A 25579-nucleotide genomic window follows, 5' to 3' on the forward strand; every position below is an offset into this window, starting at 1 on the left:
CTATTTACAATAGCCAGGTCATGGAAGCAACCTAAATGCCCATCAACAGACGAATGGATAAAGAAGTTGTGGTACATATATACAATGGAATATTACTCAGCCATAAAAAGGAACGAAACTGGGTCATTTGTTGAGACGTTGATGGATCTAGAGACTGTCATACAGAGTGAAGTAAGTCAGAAAGAGAAAAACAAATATCGTATATTAACGCATGTATGTGGAACCTAGAAAAATGGTACAGATGAGCTGGTTTGCAGGGCAGAAGTTGAGACACAGATGTAGAGAACAGACATATGGACACCAAGGGGGGAAAACTGCGGTGGGGTGGGGATGGTGGTGTGCTGAATTGGGCGATTGGGATTGACATGTATACACTGATGTGTATAAAATTGATGACTAATAAGAACCTGCAGTATAAAAAAATAAACAAATAAATAAATTACCAAAAAAAACAAAAACAGACAACCCGATCCAAAAACAGGCAGAAGACCTAAATAGACATTTCCCCAAAGAAGACATACCGATTGCCAACAAACATGTGAAAGGATGCTCAATATCACTAATCATTAGAGAAATGCAAATCTAAACTATAATGAGGTATCATCTCAAACCAGTCAGAATGGCCATCATCAAAAAATCTACAAACAATAAATACAGGAGAGGGTGTGGAAAAAAGGGAACCCTTCTGCACTGTTGGTGGGAACGTAAATTGATACAGCCACTATGGAGAACAGTACGGATGTTCCTTAGAAAACTAAAAATAGAACTACCGTATGACCCAGCAATCCCACTACTGAGCATATACCCTGAGAAAACCATAATTCAAAAAGAGTCATGTACCACAATGTTCACTGCAGCACTATTTACAACAGCCAGGACATGGAAGCAACCAAAGTGTCCACTGACAGATGAATTGATAAAGAAGATGGGGCACATATATACAATGGAATATTACTCAGCCATAAAAAGAAACGAAATTGAGTTACGTGTAGTGAGGTGGATGGACCTAGAGTCTGTCACATGGAGTGAAGTAAGTCAGAAAGAGAAAAACACATACTGTATGCTAACACATATATATGGAATCTAAAGATAAAAAGTGGTTCTGATGAACCTACGGACAGGACAGGAATAAAGATGCAGACATAGAGAACGGACTTGAGGACACGGGGAGGGGGAAGGGTAAGCTGGGACGAAGTGAGAGAGTAGCACTGACATATATACACTACCAAATGTAAAATACATAGCTAGTGGGAAGCAGCTGCGTCACACGGGTAGATTAGCTCGCTCAGTGCTTTGTGACTACCTAGAGGGGTGAGACAGGGAGGGTGAGAGGGAGACGCAAGAGGGAGGGGATATGGGGATATATGCATACATATAGGTGATTCACTTTGCTACACAGCAGAAACTAACACAACATTGTAAAGCAATTATACTCCAATAAAGATGTTTAAAAAAAAAAAGAAAAAAAGAAAAAAAAGAAAAACTCTCCCCTACAAAAGAAAACAAAGTTGGTAGGTTGTAAAAATCAAAGTTGCCAGTTCTTAAAGCTTTAAAAGATAATAATGATAAAAAAGATAACAATGCCTGCCTGCACTTATGGCTTGCATCTGTTCATTAATCCAACAAATATTTGTTGAAGATAATAGTACCTACCCTTGGTATCTGCCAAGTATTAGAAGTTTCTACTTTTCACCATAGTGACCTGTTTTTGCAAGCTTTCCACACCAACTAGTCTGCTCCTCCCTTCTCTACAAATGGCAAAGGCCTTCAGGTCTTGAAGTCCACTTGTCAAAAACAGCAAAGAAATGTATACAAGTAATTTATACTTGATTACACTTAGAATACAAAAGTATTCACTGAGTCAGGTCTTGACCTGTTAGTCTTCATAGTTCTGATTTTAGAAAAAAAGATTTTTTTTTAATTACAAACATCAAAAAACCAGGCAGTTTCTTCTGAGTAGAAGATCCCTCAAAATCGCAACAGGCCCTAACACGGATTTGAGTTAGTTAAGGACGCTTTGAGAGATGAGTCAAAAGGGGCAATCAAGGAACTCCCCAACATGCAGCCTCCTTTCCCACCTCCCCACCTGCCCCCACCTGCCACAGCAGTAGGCCCTCCATCCCCTGAGGGGAAAAGTTTGCCTGGCAAAGCTGCTTGTGATTTTTTTCACCTTTGTGGGGTTCAGAGGAGCTTATGTCCTGCTTTCACCAGGTTATTCCAGGATTGGGATAGTCCTTCCACTTCATCCTTGGTCCATCCCTCCCCTTCCTTCACACAAATCAGCTCTCTTGTCAAGTTACCCAGCTTCCCTTAATCCAATGTCCATCTTCTAATTCCTTTGGACCAAGACTCAGAAATTTATATTTTACATTTTTCTTTAATTTTTCTTTAGCTACTCTTTAATAAGTTCATACTATAACCTCTCTGACCTCTAACACTTCTTCCCTAATAGTGGTTACATATTACACAGTTCATAAAAACCTCCCTCCTATTTGGATATTAAAAAAAAAACAAGGAAAAGTCTCATTCACATAAAACAGAGGAAGAAACCCAGTAAAAAGCATAAAAGAAGAATCTGCTTTTTATTTGGCCCTCCTATTAAAAAAAAAAAATCTAGCCTTCTCCCAGAAAAAAATTTAGAAACATCCTAACTTTACTTCTTTCTTTCTAAAAGCTCAGAGTATTTTTTATCTTTTTTCAGTAGGTAGAGAAAGGTGTTATTCTTCCATTAAATAGACAGAGCAACTGAGCCTTCAGTTTGATTGGGACCAGCCAATTACCCTAACTTTTCACTTAGCTCTCTTTCATCTAAGAAAAGTATGACTGGTTCACCTTTCCTCTCTCACCTGAAATAATCTCTGAAATTGAGGATTTGGGATTTTGCTGGTTGGAAATAAGTCTTCAATGGTGCCCTCCTCTTCATCTTTCTTTACCAAGCTCATGGAGTCAATCAAAGCGTCAACAGCACTCAACTGCGCCTCTAAGACAAGGATAAACAGAGCAGCAAAAGGAAATAATGATTACCTCCATTAGTCTCCAAAACAAATGCTTTCCATTCACAGATATTCACAGCAATACTGGAAGGATATTCAGTCCTGGCCCTGCCAAAAATACTCTCTAGTTATGCAAGTCATTTAACTTGAGCCTCAGTTTTCTTATTTGCAAAGAGAGCTATTTAGAGTAGCTGGTCTTTTAGGTACTTCCCAGCTCTAATGAACTTTTGATAGTGGAATATCTTATCAAAAGCAAAAGAGTTTGTTCAAGAAAAATGCACCAGAGCCATACAAAACCCACCTTCCATATGCTAATTCAAAATACTCAGTATTCATTGAGTTGACATTAAAAAAACTGGTAACTGGCAAAGGAGAATAACATTAAAAAAGAAAAGGAAAATGCCTTTGGAAATGAAGCATTAGCTTTATAAGGGTTTAACATTACCTGTATCAGAGTATACCAACTTAACAGGAAGATGCCATTGGACCAGAGTGAGTGGATTCCTTTACAATCTCCCCAAGTCAGAATGAGTTCTTTACTCTCACAAACCTCATGACGCTAATCACACAGACCTGTGTGCATGTCTTTTTTTTTTTTAATCTTTTTTTTAATTGAAGTATAATTGATCTACAACACTACGTTAGTTCCAGGTGTACAACACAGTGATTCAATATTTCTATACATTACAAAATGACCAACACGATAAGTCTAGTTACCATCTGACACCATACAAAGTTATTACAATATTATAGACTATATTCCCCATGCTGTACATTTTATCCCTGTGACTTATTTATAACTAGAAGTTGGTACCTGTTAATCCCCCTCACCTATTTCACTCATCCCCTTACTCCACTCCACTCTAGCAACCCCCCAGTTTGTTCTCTGTATCTAAGAGTCTGTTTCTGTTTTATTTGTTCATTTGTTTTGTTTTTTAGATTCTACATTTAAGTGAAATCATATGGTATTTGTCTGGCTTATTTCACCTAGAATAACACCTTCTAGGTCCATCCATGTTTTCGCAAATGGCAAGATTTCATTCTTTTTTATGGCTGAGTAATACTCCATTCTGTGTGTGTGTGTGTGTGTGTGTGTGTGTGTGTGTGTGTGTGTGTGTATCACATCATCTTTGTCCATTCATTTATTGATGGACACTTTGGTTGCTCCCATAACTTGGCTACTGTAAATAATGCGGCAATGAACATAGGCATGCATATATCTTTTTGAGTTCATGTTTTTGTTTTCTTTGGGAAAATACCCAGAAGTAGAACTGCTGGATCATATGGTAGTTCTATTTTTTAATTTTTTGGGAAACTTCCATACTGTTTTCCATAGTGGCTGAACCAATTTACATTCCAACAACAGTGCACAAGGGTTCCCTTTTCTCCACATCCTTGCAAACACATGTTATTTGTTGTCTTTTTGATGATAGCTATTCTGACAGGTGTGGTTTTAATTTGCATTTCCGTAATGATTAGTGATGCTGAGCATCTTTTCATGTGTCTGTTGGCCACGCATATGTATGTCTTCTTTGGAAAAAAGTCCTGCATACATGTCTTACCCCACTCCATTCAAATTCTAAGGATCCTCGAGAGCAGAAACACGACGTCCTCTTCTTTATGTCTCTCTAATACCAGATAGAACGCAAGTTCTCCCCGATAAAAATCTACCAAGTCAGTGAAAACGACACACCCCAAAGCAATGTGGATGAAAGTCAACTCTCCCAAAAATGCTTCTACCTAAACTGCCACGTGTAACTTTCATTCTGCTGATTCATACGGCACTTCAGCTATTAAAACTGAACTGCTATTTTGGGATCATTCACAGTCACTAGGCAAAAGGAGGAAAAGAGTAAGCAGTTCCTAAAAGTTCATTATGCTTCTATTCTTCACCTTTTCAAACATCGCTTTTGGACAGCTACTACAAAATGAACGAGCATACAGATATTTATCATGAGATATCATTTCTATCCCATTTTTGGAGTTTCCAAGGGAGGTTTCAGGCACCATCTCAAGCTGACTACTGCAGGGTCCACCCGGTAATAGGAAGGAGGTGGTACCTGTGTGGGTGAATATTTGGTGATTTCCATCTGCTACGACAGGCTAGTATCAGGCCAGACCACGCTGGCATTACACACCCCTACATAAATGCTGACTTGGGAAATACGCCAAACAATTTTAATGATCCGTTTTTCCAATGGAGCAAATGCAAACAAAAATGTCACAGAACTCACACAATATAAAGCAACAGATCGAAAAATATTTAATGTTTTAGATCCTGAGTGATTTATATATCTATAAGGTAATCTCTCGACAAAGTTCTCTTTTTTAAATGTTCTTCTCAGTTAAAGTTTGGGATTACCAAGAGGAAGAGACAGAATACTGTAACACGCTGGCACCCTCTACACATTCAAGTCCATGCCTGGCTCCACGCGATGCAGAGAGACTCATCTCTAGAAGGTACAGATACAAGCCCTGGGGCCCACTTGGTTCTTAGCTTTTGTCCTGCACACTGCTCCCAGTGTACAGAGGGCACCAGTTCTGAGACTCACCTCACAACTCCCTAATCCTACACTGCTGCAGATTTAAACTTGTCAACTAAAACATCTACTCTACATTCTGTGTTCTTTTTGGTATGTTCTCTACATTCAGCCCACTGGTATATCTTATGATAACTGTCTTAAACTGTGAGATTTCTGGAAGACAGGATCTGTGTGTGTGAGAATCACTCTGGGTAGCACCCTGACATTTGCAGCCAGATGCTTAATAAAGACCTCTTCTCATTGAGCTCCCAGTAACTCCTGCAACAGGACTTGGACTGATAATGTAAACTATGAAGAAAGGACAAAGAGAAAAGGGCATGTACAGCACTGTCGCTTTTTGGTTAAAGTTACATCATATTTTACATAGGACACTAGTCACAGGTTTGATACCACATGTCAGTTCACCTCAGTAGAGGGCAAACCTTCTGCTCACAATTACAGCATGTACATCCATTTCCAGCAAGCTGCTCCTCAGATACAAGCTCTGAGTCAGAAGGGAGAAACTAGACAGTGTTTGGAGCAAACCTATCCCTGCTACTGGAAAAAAATCACCTTCATCATTACCATATATGAGTGTAACTGGAATCCAACTACAGTTGACCCTTGAACGACGTGGGTTTGAACTGGTCAGATCCGCTTATATGTGGATTATAAGTATATATGTACATTACTACACAATCTGAGATTGGTTGAATCTACAGATACAGAACCATGGATACTGAGAGCCAACTGTAAAGTTATACATGGACTTTCGACTGGGGGGAGTGGTGCCCCTAACCTCTTCGTTGTTCAAGGGTCAACTGTAACACCACCCTGTGAAATCCTAGCCCCAAACCATGACTAAAGACAGGTGATTTCCCCAAAACAGTCTGTGTTTACAGCCAATCAGTGAGCAAAATGGAAATAAACTCACCTGTGGGAGTGCATTTCCCATTATTTTTCAAGGATGAAAACATGTACTGCCGCAAGTCTTCCATGAAAGGCAGCTGTACGTACATTAAACACTAATGAGAAAGAGTGGAGGTAAAAACAGAAACAACCGAATTAATGGAAAACATTTAAAGCTGATCTCAAACACTGTGAAAGTGGCACAACAAAAGGATTTCAAAAATCAGACGGCTCGAGTCTGGGACGTGGAGGATAAAGTGTTCCAATTTCTGTGATTAGCTGTACACAACTGCAAACAGTACAAAGAATATTCAACATAAAAGAAATGCTTAAAAGAAAGACCATCAAAGAATACCTACAAAATGCATGACCAACACAACAAATGAGAGAGTCGAGGTGACTGGCAGGCCGACGTGGAAGTCAAGGTATCTGCCTCCTCGTTCCATTTCTGCTGCAGCGAGTGCTCTGAGAGACAGGAAATGGCGAGGGAGCTAGACCTGCATTTTAAACAGGAGAGCCCTAGAAAAACGGAACTTCATCAGGATCACAAGAAAATCACACCCTCAACCTTTATCCACACTAAAGGCTGTTGTAGAAAGGGAGGTAATCTGTACTCCCTTTAGGTTCTGAGAAGTCAAGAAGGATCAGAATGGAGAGAAGGTCCCTGGACTGGGCAAACAGAAGGTCACGGTTAATGTTTACTGATTTGATTTCATGAGAAGTTCTTTGCATCCTCTTATAATTTATGTTCTTTCACTGCAACTGAAAGTGTGGTTCACAGACCAGCAGCATCAGCATTACGTGGGAGTTGGTGAGAAATGCAGAATCTCAGGACCCCACCCCAGACCTACAGAATCAGAAACTGCATTTTAACAAGATCCCCCAAGTAATTCTCATGCACATTAACGGTTGAGAAGCACTGTTTAGAATAAAGGAACTGAAGGGAAAAAAATTAATATGAATAAGACTTGCAGGTTTACCTCATAGGCGTCCCTGATATAAGGAAAAGCCACGCCAACTTGAGGATTAGCTCTTCTGTCATAAGCATATCGAACTACGGCCACCATGTCTAATTCATCCAAAGCATGAATCAGGGAGGAAAGGGCAACTGCTGCCGCCTAGTAAGAAAGATGCATGCGTTAACACATGTCAAACACGTGAGGATTTTCACAGCACAATACTTACAAGATTGTTATTCACTTTCTTCCTGTTTTAGATTTTAAGTGCCCCTCTAACCACTTTAAGGCTACACTGTACACATCTGCATTTAATCACATTTACTGTACCCCTTCTGGAACTTTTCTTCATTATATTCTCTTATTCCTTCAATTTTCCTTCTCCTCTGAATTCACACCCTCACTCTAAACAAAATCTTTCTTTGCCTCTCTCTCCACAAATAAGTATCTATAACTTTCTTTCCCTTCATCTTTACATTTCATGAAATAATAATCTTGCTGTTTCACTGCTTAGAACACAATTATTCTTCAGTCTAATCAAGCTACTGACCCACTTCCTTACTGAAATTATCCTCTGAAGTCACCCATGATCTCCAAATTGCCCAACTCTTAGTCCGCATTCTATTTGCCTGACCTGTCAGTAGCATCTGACCATCCCTCTTTCTCTAATCTTTCTCCTTCTTTGGCTTCAGAAACAACACTCTGCCCTGATTATTCTACTTTTGTACACCACTCCTCCCCCAGCTCTTCTCTTCTTCCAATTAATCTTGAAATTCTGCTCTTGGCCTTTCTCTCCTCCTCTCACTCTAAAACTCTACTTTGGCGACTATTTATTTTATCGAGTTCCATGAGTTGATGAATCAAAAGTCTGTATATTCAGCTTTAAAACTCTCCCAAGGGACTTCCCTGGTGGTGCAGTGGTTAAGAATCCACCTGCCAGTGCAGGGGACACGGGTTCAAGCCCTGGTCCGGGAAGATCCCACATGCCGCGGAGCAACAAAGCCCGTGCGCCACAACTACTGAGCCTGTGCTCTAGAGCCTGCGAGCCACAACTACTGAGCCTGTGTGCCACAACCACTGAAGCTTGCGTGCCTAGAGCCCGTGCTCCGCAACAAGAGAAACCACCGCAATGAGAAGCCCGCGCACCGCAACGAAGAGCAGCCCCCGCTCGCCGCAACTAGAGAAAGCCCGTGCGCAGCAACAAAGACCAATGCAGCCAAAAATAAACAAATAAATAAACTTTTAAAAAAGAAAGATTAAAAAAAAAAAAAACTCTCCCAAGACCCAGGCTTATATCGCCTACCAGTTGGTAGATAACTCGTACAGTTGTACCTTAGGTATCTCAAACTATCCATGACCAAAACTAAGCTTACAGTCTTCCCCCTTCTCTCCTCCTGTACTCCCTGCTTCCACTAACACCACCTCCCAGTCAACCAAATGAGAAGCCCTGAAGTTGAAATGCCTCCCTACAGTCCCTCACCTTCAAGTGTTCACCACACTCTATCGATTCTACCTCTATGCCATCTTTCAAATTCTATCTGTTCTGTTCCATCACTGCCTCCCCTGTTCCTAGAGCTGATCACGTCACTCTCTTCCATAAAAACCTCCAAGGGTTCTTCTATCCCTGCCTCAGTAGAGCTGATCATTATTCACGGGCAAGTCTTGTACTCTCCCACCTCGGTAGCTTTTTGCTTGTACAGTTTCCTCCTCACTAGAATGCTCTCTCCAAATCTCTGGCTCTCAAGCTTCTAACCCATTTTCAAGGCCCAGTAAACTGACAAGCTCTCCATTTCAGATTTGCTTTACTCAGCTCTCTCCCTCTCCATAACTCCCCAAACACTTTGTACTTTTCTCAATGTTACAGCTAACCCTTATCAAAGTTAGCTATGTGTATCCCCATCTCCTCCACTAAAAACCTATGACATCAATACCTAGTCATCAAAATCCTCTACAGATTTCATGATAGATTGATTACCTTCCTTTTCAGTTCAATTCAAGGAATATTTACTTAGTGCCTACTCTTGGCTAAGCACTATCTTAGGCAATGTAAGAAAACAAAGTTGAGTCCCTGATCTCACTGAGCTTCTTTACTAGCAGAAACGAGATGTGTACCAAGTACAGAATGTGTATATTCTAACAAGTCCCATAAGAGAGGCCAGATAAGCACGATGGGAGTCTAAAGAAGAGATTACTTCCAATTTGTTTGCAAGTTTTTATTTGGGTGTCTTTGATAGGACCAACTGGGATACTTAAAGAAGGATGGGGTCTGGAATGGCAGCTATAACACCATATTACACCTGTGGGAAACTCAACTAAAGCTCCATTTCCTTCCCTTTCTCTTCTCCCGTTCTCTTCCACATAGTGAAAACCAGCACATAAAAATTTAGATTCTCCATACAAAAAAAATTATATGCTAATGACCAGAGAAAACACTTTTAAAAAGGAATATATTCATAGAATCATAGAATATTTGAGCTGAAAAACAAAAGTATTCATCTAGTTTAACAACCCACACGATGAAGGAATTCCCTTCCTAACATCTGATGGGTAGAGACTCTGCTTAGAAACTTACAGGAATGGGGATCTGACCATCTCACAAGGAACCAACCCATTTGGAGATAGTAATCCTTGTTGATAAAATAATTCTTCATCTTGAACAAAATGCCCACTTATTGGTTCCAATTTACCTCTGGTAGGAAGCATAGTTTAGTTTCTATTCCATATGATAATCCTCTAAGTATCTGAACAAGGCTATTGTCTCTCATCCCTCCTACTCCCCTGCCTACCTACACAAGTCTTCTCCACGCAATCTTTTACTCAAAGTCCTCATATGACACAGTTTCTTTACTCCCCTGCTTATCTCATAGCCCCAATTAGTTAATATTATTCTTTGACTATGACATCAAGAACTGACACCAAAGAGTAGCCCTTTGCCATCAGTAGATGAATTTTTTTTCTTTAGTGACTCAGAGTGACCCTGTGATCTATAAGGTCTGTATGAGGTTGTATTTGAACTATGCAAGTCACAATGCTGCCCTGACCTGAGCTAGCAAGTCTAGAGAATCATATGTGTCAACACAGCTTTGTGATATGATTTTCCTTACTGCACACCCAGCAATCACATGAAGTGATCAGAATTTTCTTTGGGAAAAGGGACAGTAAGTTGGAGTTAAAACCTCAGCAGAAGTTAAAAACGCAGTTAAGGTGTGTTGACAATAGATACTAGAACTGCCTGATTCCCATTAGGATTTGATTCGGGAGAAATCCATGAACTAGGATTCTCAAATTTGAGGATTCACGTACACCTACTGTGCTTTAATGAATCCATTTAATACTGAGTGGAAGCCAAGCATTTTCTTCTCCTAATTTTACTGTTCTAATAGAATAATGGTATATCCATTCACTAAATCAGCAGCCAGCTACCCTTCAGAAGTGAGGAGAAAAAGAGGACTAGATCACTTATACCACCACACTTCCCCACACCCCAAACAAGCCATCTACATCCAGTTTACCAGTTCCAAATGCAAGTAACTTCTGGAACATGGAGACCTAAGTAGTCTTAAACAGACACTGGATGGTAACTTTCCAGTTAACATCAAAATCTCCAAGGAAATAACAAGTTCTTCCTTGAAGACTACATAGAAAATATTTATAGAGAGGGCAGGTGTGAGTGTAGGATGCACCAGTCACGGGTCGTTAGCCAGGCAGAAACCAGCCTGAAAACAGAATCTCCTGGGGATGTAGGAAAAGAATGAAAAGAAAGAGGTAAGGGGGATAAGACAAATTTCTCAGTGATGGAAGTAGTCCCGTGAGTCAGTGAAGCTCATCTTCAGGATGCTTGAGCCAGCACTAAATGTTCTGTTTATGAAAATGAAAATGTTAACCTGACCCCAACCTTCCTGAACCTGTGACCATGAGATCCGCATACTTAAATGTATTTGTTCAAATGTTTTTGTTTTTAATACTCACCTGATCTCCAATTGCAGAACTATGTCCTCAGGCCTTGTGCTCATGCTATGACAAATTCATTTATCATTTCTCCATTTTCAGAGTTAAATGTCAGTGAATTTTCCCACTGCTGTTGCAAGAATTAATGTCATTTTAAACTATAAAAGCCCCAAACAACTCACTTAAAATGACAGTTCAATTCTACGGCACTACCTCAAAGACCTACTGTCAACTCACCTCATCATCTTTTGCTGCAAAGACCTTTAGAACTTGATTTCCCATAAAATATTTCATGTGGACCTACAAGAGGAAGTGAGGAAAAGAACTGGTTTCGATCCAAAATAAGTAACACAAAAAACCATAATGCCACACAATACTAGGAAATTACATTCAAAATGCTCTTACTGAAAAACATTCACAGGTACTAGAAACAACTCACTCTTTGAGGTTCAAATCACTTAAACACAACAAATATGTGAGTGCCTAGTTTATGTCAAACATTGTTCTGGGTACTATAACACAATAATGAACAGGATGTAGCCTTGCCTTGAGGAGCGTAGAGAAATATGAAATTAGCTGCAGTGGAGTATCACCAGGCAGTGCTACCGGTCCACAAGAGTACAGTATTACAGCTCAGCGCTACAAGAGCACATACAAAGGGCAGCTATCTCAGTCATGAGGTGTCAGCGAAGGCTTCTGCAAATGGTGACACCTAAGTCAACACTTAAAGGATGGGTAGGAACTAAGATGAAAGTCCGGGCACAAGTGTCCTCAGCAGAGATAACAGTGTGATTAAGTCTGGAGTGACATAAACACATAGTACATTTGGGGAACTGCTTTTCGAGTAGCGCAGTGCCACAGGGCAAGGGGGAAAGCTGAAAAGTTAGATGAGTGAGATTAGCAAAGATCAGATCATGAAGTCTCTTATGAGCAAAGTTAAGTGGTTTGGACTTCATCCTAAGAGAAATGACAAGGCATTGATGAACTGCCAAGAGACTAGAGTACCATGTGTCCTTTAAATTACTCACCTAGCACAGTATCAGAGGAGTCAGAGACTAGAAGATGAATACTAAGAGTTCCTAATATTATAACCACCTGTGCCTATCAACCAAGATCAACTTCTCTTTGATCTATGTCATCTTGAGCCTGGAGCGTATTTATAAGAATGTGCCATAAGAGAGGCAATGCTTCTCAAATATTTTTTCTGCCCTCCCACCTCTAAGGCGAGAAATTGTGAGCACTTTCACAGTAACAGCAGCTCAGGAAAACTGAGTCCCAAAGGTGTGGGGGTGAGGCCCATATAAGCCAAATACCTCCATCTTCACTTCCATTCCCCATCTGAAAACCATTATTTGAAAAAATATGGGAATAATCTTATATTTTCAGTTTGCTACATCCATATAGATTTATTTGCCCTCCTATTAGAATCTGTAATAGTTCTTGACTGATTCAAGAACAGTTAATGATACCTTTTCCTAAGGCACCTAAATGACTTCTCAAAGGACAGCCAGACATTTGGGGAAATTCTGGCTAAATTCTTATCCATCCTACCAGAACACTGACAACATGCAAGAAGGCAAATTGAAAGGACTCCTGACAGTTTAAAAGAGAAGAGTAATTCACAATTCAAAAAAAATAAAATTCCAAAGCAAAAAAAAAACCTATTTTATATTATGAAAAGTTTCACACTAATTCAATCCAGAAATATTAGTGTCCCTCAGATTAAGGGAATCTGGAAAACTGTGATCTTATTAATTTAAAGCTAATTACTAGTTTACTAAAAGGTACATACTTATACTTTACCTTAGTTGATATGGAAAAACCTTGTTCTTAGGATGACGTGTATGCATTTGTTAACATGATACACAAAAGCAGGTATGTAAAAACTAGACTATTCAAAAATGAGCCTATCTGGTGGGCAGATTATAGCTGATTAATGGCATAGCTTTGGAGTCAGAGAGACCTGGTTCAAAACCCATCTCTACCACCTTCTAGCTGGGGACCTTGGGCCAATTACCTAACAGCGCTGAACCTCCATTTCCTAATGTATAAAATACATATCAAGGCACCTACCTGAGAGGACTGTAATAAGAATTAAATGGGAATTTATATAAAGTGGTTAGTATACTGATTATAATATTATAATCACTCAATAAATGCTAGCTATTATGACTATCTTTATTGTACCTGTCTGATATTGCACTTAAGATCAAAATAATTTAGAGCTTAAAAACAACAGAAAGTTGGTTTAGAAAACACTTCATGACTTAAAAGTTAATTTTAAGTCAATAAAAATCTTTTTAAATGGAAAACGTACTTTTTCAGCTCACTTTTTCTTGCTTTGCCATCTAACTAAATAGGTCCCCACACCTACCATGGCACAGATGATTTCAGTTTTTTGAGTCCTAAATTACAGTTATAGGAGTTTTGGATAGATCTTTTCTGCCTATCTGGAATTAGGCAGACCCAGTTCCCAATAAGCCAGTTTCTACAAATAGGTCTGAATGGAGGTTCTGTTTCACTGAAAAGACTCATAAGCACTGACATTAAGAACCGTAAATTTTAAGTTTATATACCTCCCAAAGTGAATAATTTTAAAGAAAAGCACATTTAGTGTAATTTGTTAGAGAACTGTTAGAGACACTCAACTTCCAAAAGGTATTTATTCTCACCATTAACTGTATCGACTTTAAGTAAATACTCTCAATTTTTGGTTTTATGAGTCTTAAAACTGTATCTAACAGTTTGAGCATATGATGGAAGACATTCTCCCCACCTCACTGAATTATTCTAACACTGAATTATACAGGGACTACATGCTGGAGCAACATGAAGAAATTTAAATCTGGTACACTGGGTTATATTTATTTTTATTTTAATTCTCACTTGAGTTCTTCTAGAACCAACAAAAATCTCTTCATCCCTATAGAGCCTGAAAAGATGCACTTTCTACTTATTCTGTTCGGTTGCCTACCTCAAGAATATTTCATCTAAGACTGCTGGGAATCTTTAATGACCCTTTCTTGGACAGTATATGGTATCCACAGCCTTCAATAAGCTACTGCATTTTCCACTGTGTCTCTTTTGTATCTCTGTATTGCCGTCTAAAAAACATATGACTAATGAACAAGTTTTGCTTCCGAGACCTCTTTGTTGGCCGTTGAGAAGAAGGGTGACTGGCATAAATCAATGATATTCTAAAAGATCTATGGTCATTCAAAACCCAACTAGACCCTGACTCCTGTAAAACACTCCAGCATACGTAACAGTTAGAGAAAGCAATACAATAGCAAAGAACTGGATGCGGTTTTCTTTAAGGCTACTATGAGCTATGACCGACACCAAAGCTAAGAAGTGACTTTTCACTGAATCTATTCTGATTTATGCCGACTTCTCTACCTCTTGATTTTTAACCTTCAAAAATCAAGGATAGCAGCACGCCAAATTACATTTTAGAAAAACTAAAAGTGAAAAAAAACATAAATAACAGGCCCAATCCAAAGCACACCATCTCAAATAATGAGAAAAAAGCTCATCTGTTTTGTTTACAATTAGTAAACAAATACGTGCTTTACCTGAGAAGATCTACAAAATCCCAAAACAGAGAAGCACTTCCCCTCCGATTTATATTTCATTTGTTCCTCATCCACTTTAGAGAAAGGAATGATATCACTCCCATAGCGGAACCCTAGAGAACAAGAGAAGAGCATCTGTTAAGCATATGGTGCCTCATCTTCTACAAGCTGAAATTGGCCCTATACATACATTAACAATACATGCACACTCCGGATCAAGCCTCCATATACTGTTTGCCGGAATCAAATTTCTGCCCCTTGTGATCACTGCAGAAAAAGAAGCGGCAGATCCACAAACATACACGACACAGAGACAATTAAAATCTAATTACAATTTTTTTTTTTTTTTTTAGTATGATGCCTCCAGCTTTATTCTTTTTTTTTTTTTTTTAAAGATTGATTGATTGATTGATTGCTATGTTGGGTCTTCGTTTCTGTGCTAGGGCTTTCTCTAGTTGCAGCAAGTGGGGGCCACTCTTCATCGCGGTGCGCGGGCCTCTCACTATCGTGGCCTCTCTTGTTGCGGAGCACAGGCTCCAGACGCGCAGGCTCAGTAGTTGTGGCTCACGGGCCTAGCTGCTTCGCAGCATGTGGGATCTTCCCAGACTAGGGCGCGAACCCGTGTCCCCTGCATTAGCAGGCAGATTCTCAACCATTGCGCCACCAGGAAAGCCCCTAATTACATTTTTTTAAGTAGCATATTCTGCAATCTAGTTACCTTAGTGATTATCCATCCTAGAAGAAAGAATGTAGCAAATGCAATGTACTAGTTATCCTCCAAAGATAAACCATGGCTGACTAAAATACAATCATGACTTGTAAACATAATAACAAGAACACATTTATTTAGAAACCTGGAGACCCACAGAGAAATGTGCCCATAGGATTTACAGAACAAAATGTTCTCAAAAATGGATGCTGGAGATATACAAATGCCTAATGGAAGAAGCCAAAATTTTTCTATTTAGAAACATTCAATTGACAAGCTGGATATTTTTCTGCATTTAAATTTATTTTATTTCTGGGATTGGATTGTCTACTTTTTTTCTTTTTAATTACTTAGGTTATTACAGATATAGGCTCTTGGCTCCTTAAAAAAACTCCAACCCTGTTCCAGGGCCTCTCTGCTCTATGGAAGGTCATGCCTTTTCACTATATAGTCTTATATGTTTAATGGGGAGAAAGATCATCAAAATCCAAGGATTATGACCTTGTGTAGATGAAAAGGAAAAGCATATGCATCTTTACTTCAAGAAACAAAGAAACTTGTGTGTTTAGGGGCAGATTCTGTGATCCAGTGTTTATTAGTTCCCTCACTCTGCACATGCCATGTATTTAATTAAAAAGAAACACACTTCTATTTTCATATATGTCTTTTAATAAAAGCTGGTGATATAAACAAAAATTTCAACAAGAAATTAAGAGGGAAATGTATGGCACATAATTAAGAGTGGTATCTAAACCCAATGTTTTTTCAGACATCTTACTTGAATTGTTTAAGAGTAACCTGAAAATTCTAATTAAAACTGTCTTATGTTTTCTGGCTCATCTTTTAAAGGGCAAAACAATAACTGTAACTTTTGTACATGGCAAAGAGTAGAGAACAGACTACAAATACGACCATAGTCCTTTGCTCACATAAACTAGTCCCTCTATCTAAAAAAGAGAACTCTACATATTAGGGGATAGAAAGTGGAAGACAGGCAAAGGAAGTATGTGGGTAACTGCAAAAAGGTAAGAGAGAAAAGCTGCACATCTATGCTCTTCGAACTGAAACAATGTTTAACTCTTCCCTCTCCCTTGCTCCACCAATATGTTTGCTTTCTGTCGAAGACAACCAGAGCTGCTTTCTTTGCTTGCAACCGAAAAAATTGGTACCCTCATCTCTAGTCCCTTCTCCTTCCAATCCATCCTATACCCAGATGTCCTATTAATCTTTCTAAAACACAGCCCCCATGACACTCTGCTCCTCAAAATTATAAACAGCTCCATGTTGCTTTCAAAATTAAGCAAACTCTTCAGTGTATCATTCAAAGTCCTTCCTAATTCAGAATAGCATGTAGAAACACAGACTCCTGCAGCCCTGGGTTCAAATTCTGCTACTTGTTAACTATGAGATTTTGCACATGTTAACGAATGTCTTTCAACCTCAATTCTCTTATCTGTAAAATGGAAACAAGAGTGCCTACTTCACTGGTTGTTGTGAAGATTAAAAGAGAAAATGCAGATTGTCTTTTAGATACTACCCTGAGTATGAATCTGCATATGCCCTATACACCTTACCTAACTACTTGGTATCACTGAGAAGGCCCTCTACTTTCCTGGTCTTACACCCTTAATCATGCTATTCTTCCTACTATGAGCCAGTCATTATACGAGGATTAAATGACGAGCAAGTAATGGAGCCATGATTCTAACCAAGGTCTGACTCCAAAATTTCTGTTCTTAACCACACTATACTATTGAGTTGAATTAAAGAATTAGTAGAGACTGTGGGTTGTTTATTACATTCTAATCCATCAGAAGAAAGAAAGGGGTCATAACCACCACCACCTTTAATCACTCTCCCACCCGCCAAGACCCCTGCAAAACATATAAATATACAAATACTGCAACGCTGTGCCACAGATGAAAGGAATTTTTTTTAAGGCTTGCAAATTAAAATTATACTGAGTAGCACATAGTCTGGTGATAAATTTATATAAAGACTCTGGTTTCTATCTTAACCATCATTTGGTATCTTATCATTTTAGCTCTTGAACATTCAGACACCCTCAGCTGGCTTCTAAGCCCTCTGGATAGAGACGCCATCTAAATACACTACACAGAGCCAATGGGTACAAGTATATGAAGTACAATTCTAAAGATCCTAGTGAACATAAAGCAATATAACAAACACAAATAATTTTTCTTATCCCCTAAATTACCTTAAGGGTAATCCTTAAAACTTCCTCTGCTAGCATGCCCTTTACATAAAAGCTAAACTGGCAGGATATAAGACCTGAAATTGGCATTCAGAAAAATGATCACTATGGAAGTCAAAGGTAAACAAAAAATTTGCTTCAGCCATGTTAATATAAGCATTTTCCTAGCTAGTGAGTTTCAAACTTTAATACAAAGCCAAGTATTAAGTCCTGTCACTTGAGACATTTAAAACCCAGAGAGACTGAAAGCCCAAGTATACTCCTGCCTCGGAACCATCCTGCCTGAGACCCAACAGATGACCTAAAGGATCCAGTGTCTCATGATCCCCTCATATAGTTGTGTCTCTAGACAAATAATACAAAACCTTGCCTGCCTCCTATCATCTTGAAGAAAATCTTCTAGGCAAAAGTGAAACTCTCACTGGCATAATACCTTGAATAGTATCCTCTTTTGGAACTTCAGTTTCATCATCATCATTCAAGCAATAAACTGTTTCTTTTTGTATATCTTCTTTTTTTTGAGTTCTTGCATCCACAACTGTCCAACACTTTTTAACTTTCTCTTGTAGAATCTGATTTCCAAAAGAAAAATAAAGGGAAAACAAGGAAAGCTATGATTCAGATGGACAAAAGATGAAAACCTAATATACTCTCTGCTTTACAGAAAAAAATCCAGAACAATGACTCCAGCTACATTGGTTTGTTGTCTCTTGCCTACTGTGGAAATTTTAGTTTATTTTATAATTCTTTCTACATTTTATTTTCCCCCAAGGGTAATCCACAGATAAATATGAATATTTGTATATATTCAAACACTTTCTATACAAAACCCTCAGACTGTCTAACAAAAGAGGGCCCTACATTTTGTTACCACAGTTTCCCAACACACAAGAAGGGGGAAAGCAGTCTATCAGTACTCAGAAATCAATAAGGAAATATGAAAAAGAAACTAGGAAAAAAAAAAGGAAAAAGACTATATTCTCATTCCCAGGGACACTATTCTAGGCCTTGAAGTACCGCCATGGTTTTCATGCATGTAGTGTGTTTTGGAATTAAGTCCTTGAATATTAAAAAAAAACACTTGAATATATAAAAAAACATGTTTTTGTATATTTTGTACATTTTATATATTTAAATGTTTTTATATATTTATTTTGTGCATTTAAAGAAAAAAGACAAGGAAGGTCATGCAGAGGCATGGATACAAGACTCATACTCAAACTGGAATTTCATCAAATAATTACCAAAAGCAACTCATTTTTGAAAATATACTATTATGTACAAATGTACATATGTTACAAAAGGCCATTTCACAGTAACAAGTCAACATCTTTTGATATTTCTTAGATGCTGTTACTACCAGATCATTAACAACTAAATTAGATGTGACTGAGTTTTCAAAACTCTGAACTGAACTCTGGTGTGTATCTGTATTTCTGCTATAATACCACAATGATACAACTTAATGTATTTCATTTTCTTTCTTTAAAAAAAAAAGAGAAAGGCCTGAAACTCATGATTAACAATCAATTGTCAATGGAGAGAAAGAGAAAAAGGAGGGAATCAACCCCTATTATAGACCATTCTTTTTTTTTTTCCTTTTTTTTTTAAAGTAGTTGCGGCACACGGGCTTAGTTGCCCCGTGGCATGTGGGATCCTCGTCCCCTGACCAGCGATCGAACCTGTGTCCCCCGCATTGGAAGGCAGATTCTTAACCACTGGACCACCAGGGAAGTCCCTATTATACACAATTCTTAAAACTTCCTCTGCTAGCATGCCTTTTACATAAAAGCTAAATAGAGATGAAATGAACAGGGAGAGCAGTTAGAGAAGCAGTAATTATGGTTTTGAATAACCCACACACGAATTGTCAGTTCCTTATATAAGCATATTTGTCTGCCTGCTAACATTTCTTTAAAAATGTGTACCTACCACTTACCGATTTATAAGCCACAATCTTTATAGACAAATTGGAGCCAATGGTCAGTTGACAGGGCCAGGGTATGGAACGCCTCTCAATTTTCTTAAAGACACACAGCTGTCTCAGACTCTCACTTAATAAAGAAAAATGTATTATGAAAGCAGCAATTTTAAAATGTTAACCTGTGCTGGATATTGCATTTAGTTGTCTAAAATGAGAAGTGAGATGCTGTTGATCATAAAGAGAGGAACAGCAGGGGATGGCAAGGAAAACTCGTGGCAACCATCAATTGGGAGAGAGCCAGAATACAAATGAGTTGGCTTAGGAGGAAGGAGTTGAATTCCTTTACTGACAGGTGAAAAGGAACATCTTTTCCTTCCCCCTATTCAATCTTTTCTTCAACTTGGCCAGTTGTTCTTAACATTTTTTTTTTCAGGACCAAGGACACTGTGAGGATATGATAAAAGCACATTCATAAATGCGTTTGCACACACCAACTCCCTGAAAACCATGGACCTGAGGATAAAAAGCCCTGCTCTAGGATATCAAAGGGTGGGCCCTATCCTATATCATCACTGTTCACAACCCTGCAATTCTTTAGCTCATTTCCATTCTCTTAAATAAAAGACATGGTAAGTATATGCACACAGTGGAGAGAGTTAAATAATGACTCTCCACGGGATAAAGGAATTTAGCAGTCCACGCTCAGTCTTAAAGTAAAGCAGGTAACTCTAGGTTTCTCACTGCGTAGGGAAAGGGAATTGGGAAGTAGCAAACACAATGTAGAGGGCTACTTCATTTGAATACTAGTGAAGATCAGTTCTACTTTCATCTGGTTCCTAATCAAACACAACAGAGAAAATCATAGGAGATAGGTGGAATTTGTGGTATTCACTAAGGATTATCTGACATTATCCAGAGTTATGGACAAAGAGGCCTCAAGAGACTCCAATTTTCAGAAATAATTTACAATGAATAGTAGATATTCTACCTGATACCCTGCTCCAAAGCTTACGGTACACCTTGGCTTTGTATTCATTGAGGAATGAATGGGTCTGAAACCAGGTCTAACCTGTCTCATAGGACATTGCTAGTCTGATTATGAGTCACGTCTAAAACCATCAAGAGGTTTGGATTCTGTTCCAGGGGAAATTCTAAAGACCAGCCTCTTATATGTAACATCTGAGAACAACTGGATGAGTTCTGCAGTAGGTTTGAACCTCCCCAATTAGAAGTCAAGTTATCTTCCTCTAATGTCTTCTAGATGAGGATAAGTCTAGTCCAGGGCTGTCCTGTACAACTTTGTGCAATGAGGGAAGTGTTCTAACTATGCCTGTCCAATAGGCTACTGAGCTCTTTAACTGTGGCTACTATGACTGAGGGACTAAGTTTTTAATTTTAATAAATTTAAATAGCCACATGTGGATAATGGCTACTGTATCAGATGGCAAAGTTCTGATCCACACCTTCATGGCAGACCTAAAATCAAAGTAACTTCAGATGGCTAGGACAACACATAGTAATTTCCCTCCTTGCTATGTTACAGGAAAAGAAACTTTTTTAGGTAATTTTATTGGCCTATAATTCTTCTTTACGATATCATGGTGAATATGTTAGCTTTAGACATGTATTCCCACGTTAGAGCAAGCCATATCCAAATTTGAAAGAACAATAATTTAGGAACACATATTTGCATGTATTACAATTAGAACACGTATTATGACAAAGAAACATCACTTTACAGGATTCTTCACTGACTCCTTTGACAACCCCTTGGGAAATTACAGTTCAATTTCCAAAATTCCCATTTACCTGCAATTTTTCAATAGTATCTATGTTTAGAAAAGCAGGCTGATAGCTTATCAATTATAGCTCACCAGAAATATTTGAAAATTGTGATTGAGAAGAAAAATTAGAGCAGATACACACTACTGTTACTCAAAAAACTCCTAATTGTTGAACCTTTACTTCAACTGAACCTCTACTTCAATTAAGAACTTTTCTTAAAATGCTTGTATTTTGTGTATTTATTAATAAACTGGAATTCTTTAACATTAAGTAGTAGTATCCCTGAAAATTTGAAACTCCACAGCCATACAGTGTGGTATTCTATTGCCATTTTACCAAATCAGGCCCTTCAAATACACACCGTTCTAGATGCTATGGACCCCTCTCAGGTTCTTTGCTCAAAATAAGTGTATATCCAATTCCAACCAAGAATAATACAGATAAAGGAGATCATCTCTCCCACAGTCTCTAATTGGATGGCCAAAAAAAGCAGCTTGCTTAATTGTTATATGGTACTTCAGGGATTTCACATTTCTTAAATCATTTTGCCTTTACAAAGCCCACATGGAATAAACAGGTTGTAAATTCTTAATATTTGGGGTTTTTGCTTTGTTTTGTTTTGTTTTTGCCTGACCAAACTATTTTGAGACCAAAAGTTTTTTAAAAAAATCTCTATATTATAGTATACTGCCTCCTAAAACCTAAATCAGAGGATTAGAGGATATTGAGTATTATCTCAGATCTGACACCACTTTTTATAATTAAGAATGTTTTTTAGGTGTATGACAAGGAAGGGCCCAAGAAATGTGCCCCAAGCTTGGCATAAAGAAGAAATCTACTACCTCATCTTTTATAATTTGACTTGTTAAATCGTTCGTTATATTTATATATTTCCAAACTCTACCGACATAGTCCTGGAAATAAATAAGAAATCTTGCGCCAACCATGCAAACTTCACAACAAGGGATTAGGGGCTGGTGCACCATTTCTTTAATAAAAATTGAAATACTAAAGTATAACTGCTAATTCAAAAGTGGTCCAGAAAAGGAAAAGCATTAGGGAGCCATCTGATCAAAAGAAAAATTAATATGCTTACAACTGAAAGTTGTAAACAATGCTTTTATGTCTTACCTGAAGGAATAAATTTCCTCCAGCCCATCTTCACCTTCTAAAGACATCATCACCTTTTTCACCATCCGAATACCTTCTTTTTGCTGCTCACTGATTCCTTTTAGAGGAAAGGAGGGCCCATGGTGGTCCGAGAGCAAATGGCCATCTCCTCTGTCCCCAGTTCCATCTTCCTTGCCAACTGGGAAAGGCAAACTATCAGGAAAAGATCAGCAGTATTTAAGAAGACAAGCTCTGAAGCCGAATAACAAACGGGGTTCCAATTCTGTGACTGTCACTCACTAGCTATGAGAAAATGGTCAGTCAGCCTCTCTGAGCTTTACATTTCTCAACCGTCAAATGGCACTATCTACCCTGACCAATATTCTATCAGTTTCAAGTGATCAAAGTCTCTTTGGTTTGGCTTTTACGGGGGTAATTTATTGGCTTAACATAACAAAATTATTGAAAGGGCAAGGCTGCACATGGCCTTAGGATGACTAGACCCAGAGTCTCAAACACCACAAGGATTCTGTGACCTTCTCACTCTCTATCTCCGTATTTCATTTTCATTTGCCTTTATGCTGGCCCCGCTCTTTCAGACTGGCTTCCTCCACATTGTTTCTGAACACTTTCAAGCTCATAATGCCCAGCTCCACTACCAAAGAGGGACTGAGGGTTTAACCCTCTACTCTCCAATTCAAAAAACCAGGAATTACTGGTAGCCTAGGAACCAGATCTAGATGTCAGCTCTCATTCAAGCCATGAGGTTAAAAAGTAGGAAGGAACGCTTCCTAGAAAAAGGCTGGGTGACATTCTAGGCAGACAGAAATAAACAAACAAATGCCCATTAATGATCTCTCAAGATTATTATAAAGATTAATAAGAGAAAGTGTATAAAATACTTAAAACTCAAACAATGTCGTCATCATTATTTCAGATAGAGAATTCCTATACAGAAACCAGTTAATTGCTAGAAATAAGTAAAACCAATTTTGTTCTTGTGTTTCACTCCAGTTGTTTGACTGAAATGAGACTAAAACTAGAGTGGGGTTACCAGTCATGGGAATATTCAATAATCAATATACAAACTGAAAAGTAAACCAAACACATTTTATGATAATATTCTACATGACACTTTATAAATGTTTTCATATAAACAATCTCATTTCATCCTTATGTGTTAGTTGGATAGAGATTTCTACCTCCATTTTCTCAAAAGAAACGGAAGCTACAGAAATGAAATAATTTGGCCAAAACCAGATAGCTAATAAAGCTAATAAGTGATTGAGCAAAGACTCAGTCATCTGACTGAAAGAGCAAGGTTCTTTCCACTGTAGCATGTCACCCGACTTTGTCCCTGGAAACCCAAACAGTTGAATTCAGCGATCTTTTCAGTTTACTCAAAATTACCTGCTGGTCACCCCATGTGGATTTTTAAGGTGATTGCTTTATCATTTTATTTATTATCATCAAAACAGAGCTTCATGTTTACATTTTTTCTATGTATTCTTAGCATGAGAGATGTGCACGTCATGCATTACATGAAAAAGAGCTTCCAGCGAGCAGGGTACGGCACATCAGGTTTGCACCAGGCTATTGCTGTTTCCAGAGCATCAACCAGGAAGAAGGGACGATTAACATGAAAATGAAGGGTCAGGAAGGTCCAGTCCAACTAGAACAATCCATCATACATGGGATACACCAAACAATAAGGGCAAAAACTCTACTTTGCCTGCTAGAATTTTGCAGCAAAGGAAGAAGGGTATTACCCAAGAAAAAAATACAACCAGTCAAATAACAAGTAAGTGGAAGAAAAGGCTATGTTCTGTCTTCAGCTTGCTTTACAGCATTGCTCATACAAAAAAAAGTAGCCCTTTCCAATGACATTGACAGAAATGCAGTATGTGTCAAGGATGTAAAGGCATCTGAGATTATGAACAGGGAACAGAAACCGAGCTGGGCTTTTGAAGTGCTGAGAAAACCTCAACTCAATAAGAAAAGAAGAGTCACTTAAAAAGCACTTAATTTCTCTGAAGTACTGTCTTATCAAGTATCAGCTTGATGGGTTATTCTGAACTATTTTTCTACAGTTCTACAGAAAGGAGATGCCCCTCAGCAGTCTTAAGAGGTACGTACATGCAAGAGAGGTTCTTAATTCTCCACGGCAGGCATTTTAAAGAAGCTGTATGCTTACCACTCAGAGCTGGAGGATTCTTGGTAGGGCTCTCAATCCGAAAAATGAGCGTCCCTAGAAGACTAATAATTCAACATTCTATACTACCACTCTGCTTTTACCAAAACTAGGACAAGAAAAAACAGGTTTCAGATGCAGCAGGAAGGATTAATTGAAAGAACTTTAGGATTAGTGAAAAGAACTTTCTGTTAGGGATATAAGATAAAGTAAGTGCCTGGAGGGGAAATTCAAGTTATTGGGGGAGGAGGGACTCTCTCCCTAACAAATTGTGAAAAATATTTTCCTCCTAAGTTTGTATACCTCATCTGTAAATATGCATGAGCAAATTACATTTTAAAAATGTGTGTGTATCCTTTAGATCTGAAAAAGAGTTAAAAATAAGCATATGTGTTTAAAATCGTTCCCAAGTTGACATTCTTCTCTACCCTAAAAACATCAACTGTCTTTAAGACACAGTTCTCTAGGCTGTTTAAGAAAAGACACCACCCATCTGGTAATTGTTTGGGTAAAGTCTTCTATGCAGGCAGGAGATGAACTGAATGTCCTTAAAAGATTCCTCTAATTCCTCAATTCTTTGGGTCCAAGAACAGCACAAGCAAACATCTGCTACTGAGCTAAACTCCCAGGTTTCCCTGTGACTTTCATCCCTTTATCATCGAAACTCAGAAGAGTTCCTGGAACACAAGAGAGTAATCAATGAATGTTGGCTGAAGTCAGTGTTCTGACAGATTCTGACTCA

The 25579-nt window shown here is 38.4% G+C and overlaps 1 protein-coding gene across 3 annotated transcripts in view; it reads right to left on the minus strand.

Moving 5' to 3' along the window:
- The window catches only part of XRCC5 (X-ray repair cross complementing 5), a 97327-nt gene that overhangs the window by 61938 nt on the left and 9810 nt on the right, over window positions 1-25579 (minus strand). For all 3 annotated transcript variants that reach the window (XR_014246218.1, XM_082397665.1, XM_082397666.1), the window contains exons 6-13: window positions 22668-22859; window positions 19767-19881; window positions 18261-18399; window positions 14904-15016; window positions 11566-11628; window positions 7405-7542; window positions 6450-6540; window positions 2847-2980 (exon numbers count right to left, since the gene is read on the minus strand). Coding sequence is in view for 2 of the 3 variants with exons in the window: in XM_082397665.1 (XP_082253791.1) it covers window positions 2847-2980; window positions 6450-6540; window positions 7405-7542; window positions 11566-11628; window positions 14904-15016; window positions 18261-18399; window positions 19767-19881; window positions 22668-22859 (985 nt within the window). In the remaining variant the exon portion in view is untranslated. The remainder of the gene's footprint in view (window positions 1-2846; window positions 2981-6449; window positions 6541-7404; window positions 7543-11565; window positions 11629-14903; window positions 15017-18260; window positions 18400-19766; window positions 19882-22667; window positions 22860-25579) is intronic.

Source organism: Balaenoptera borealis (genome assembly GCF_965194805.1).
Source record: "Balaenoptera borealis genome assembly, chromosome: 6".
In the NCBI taxonomy this organism is placed as follows: domain Eukaryota; kingdom Metazoa; phylum Chordata; class Mammalia; order Artiodactyla; family Balaenopteridae; genus Balaenoptera; species Balaenoptera borealis.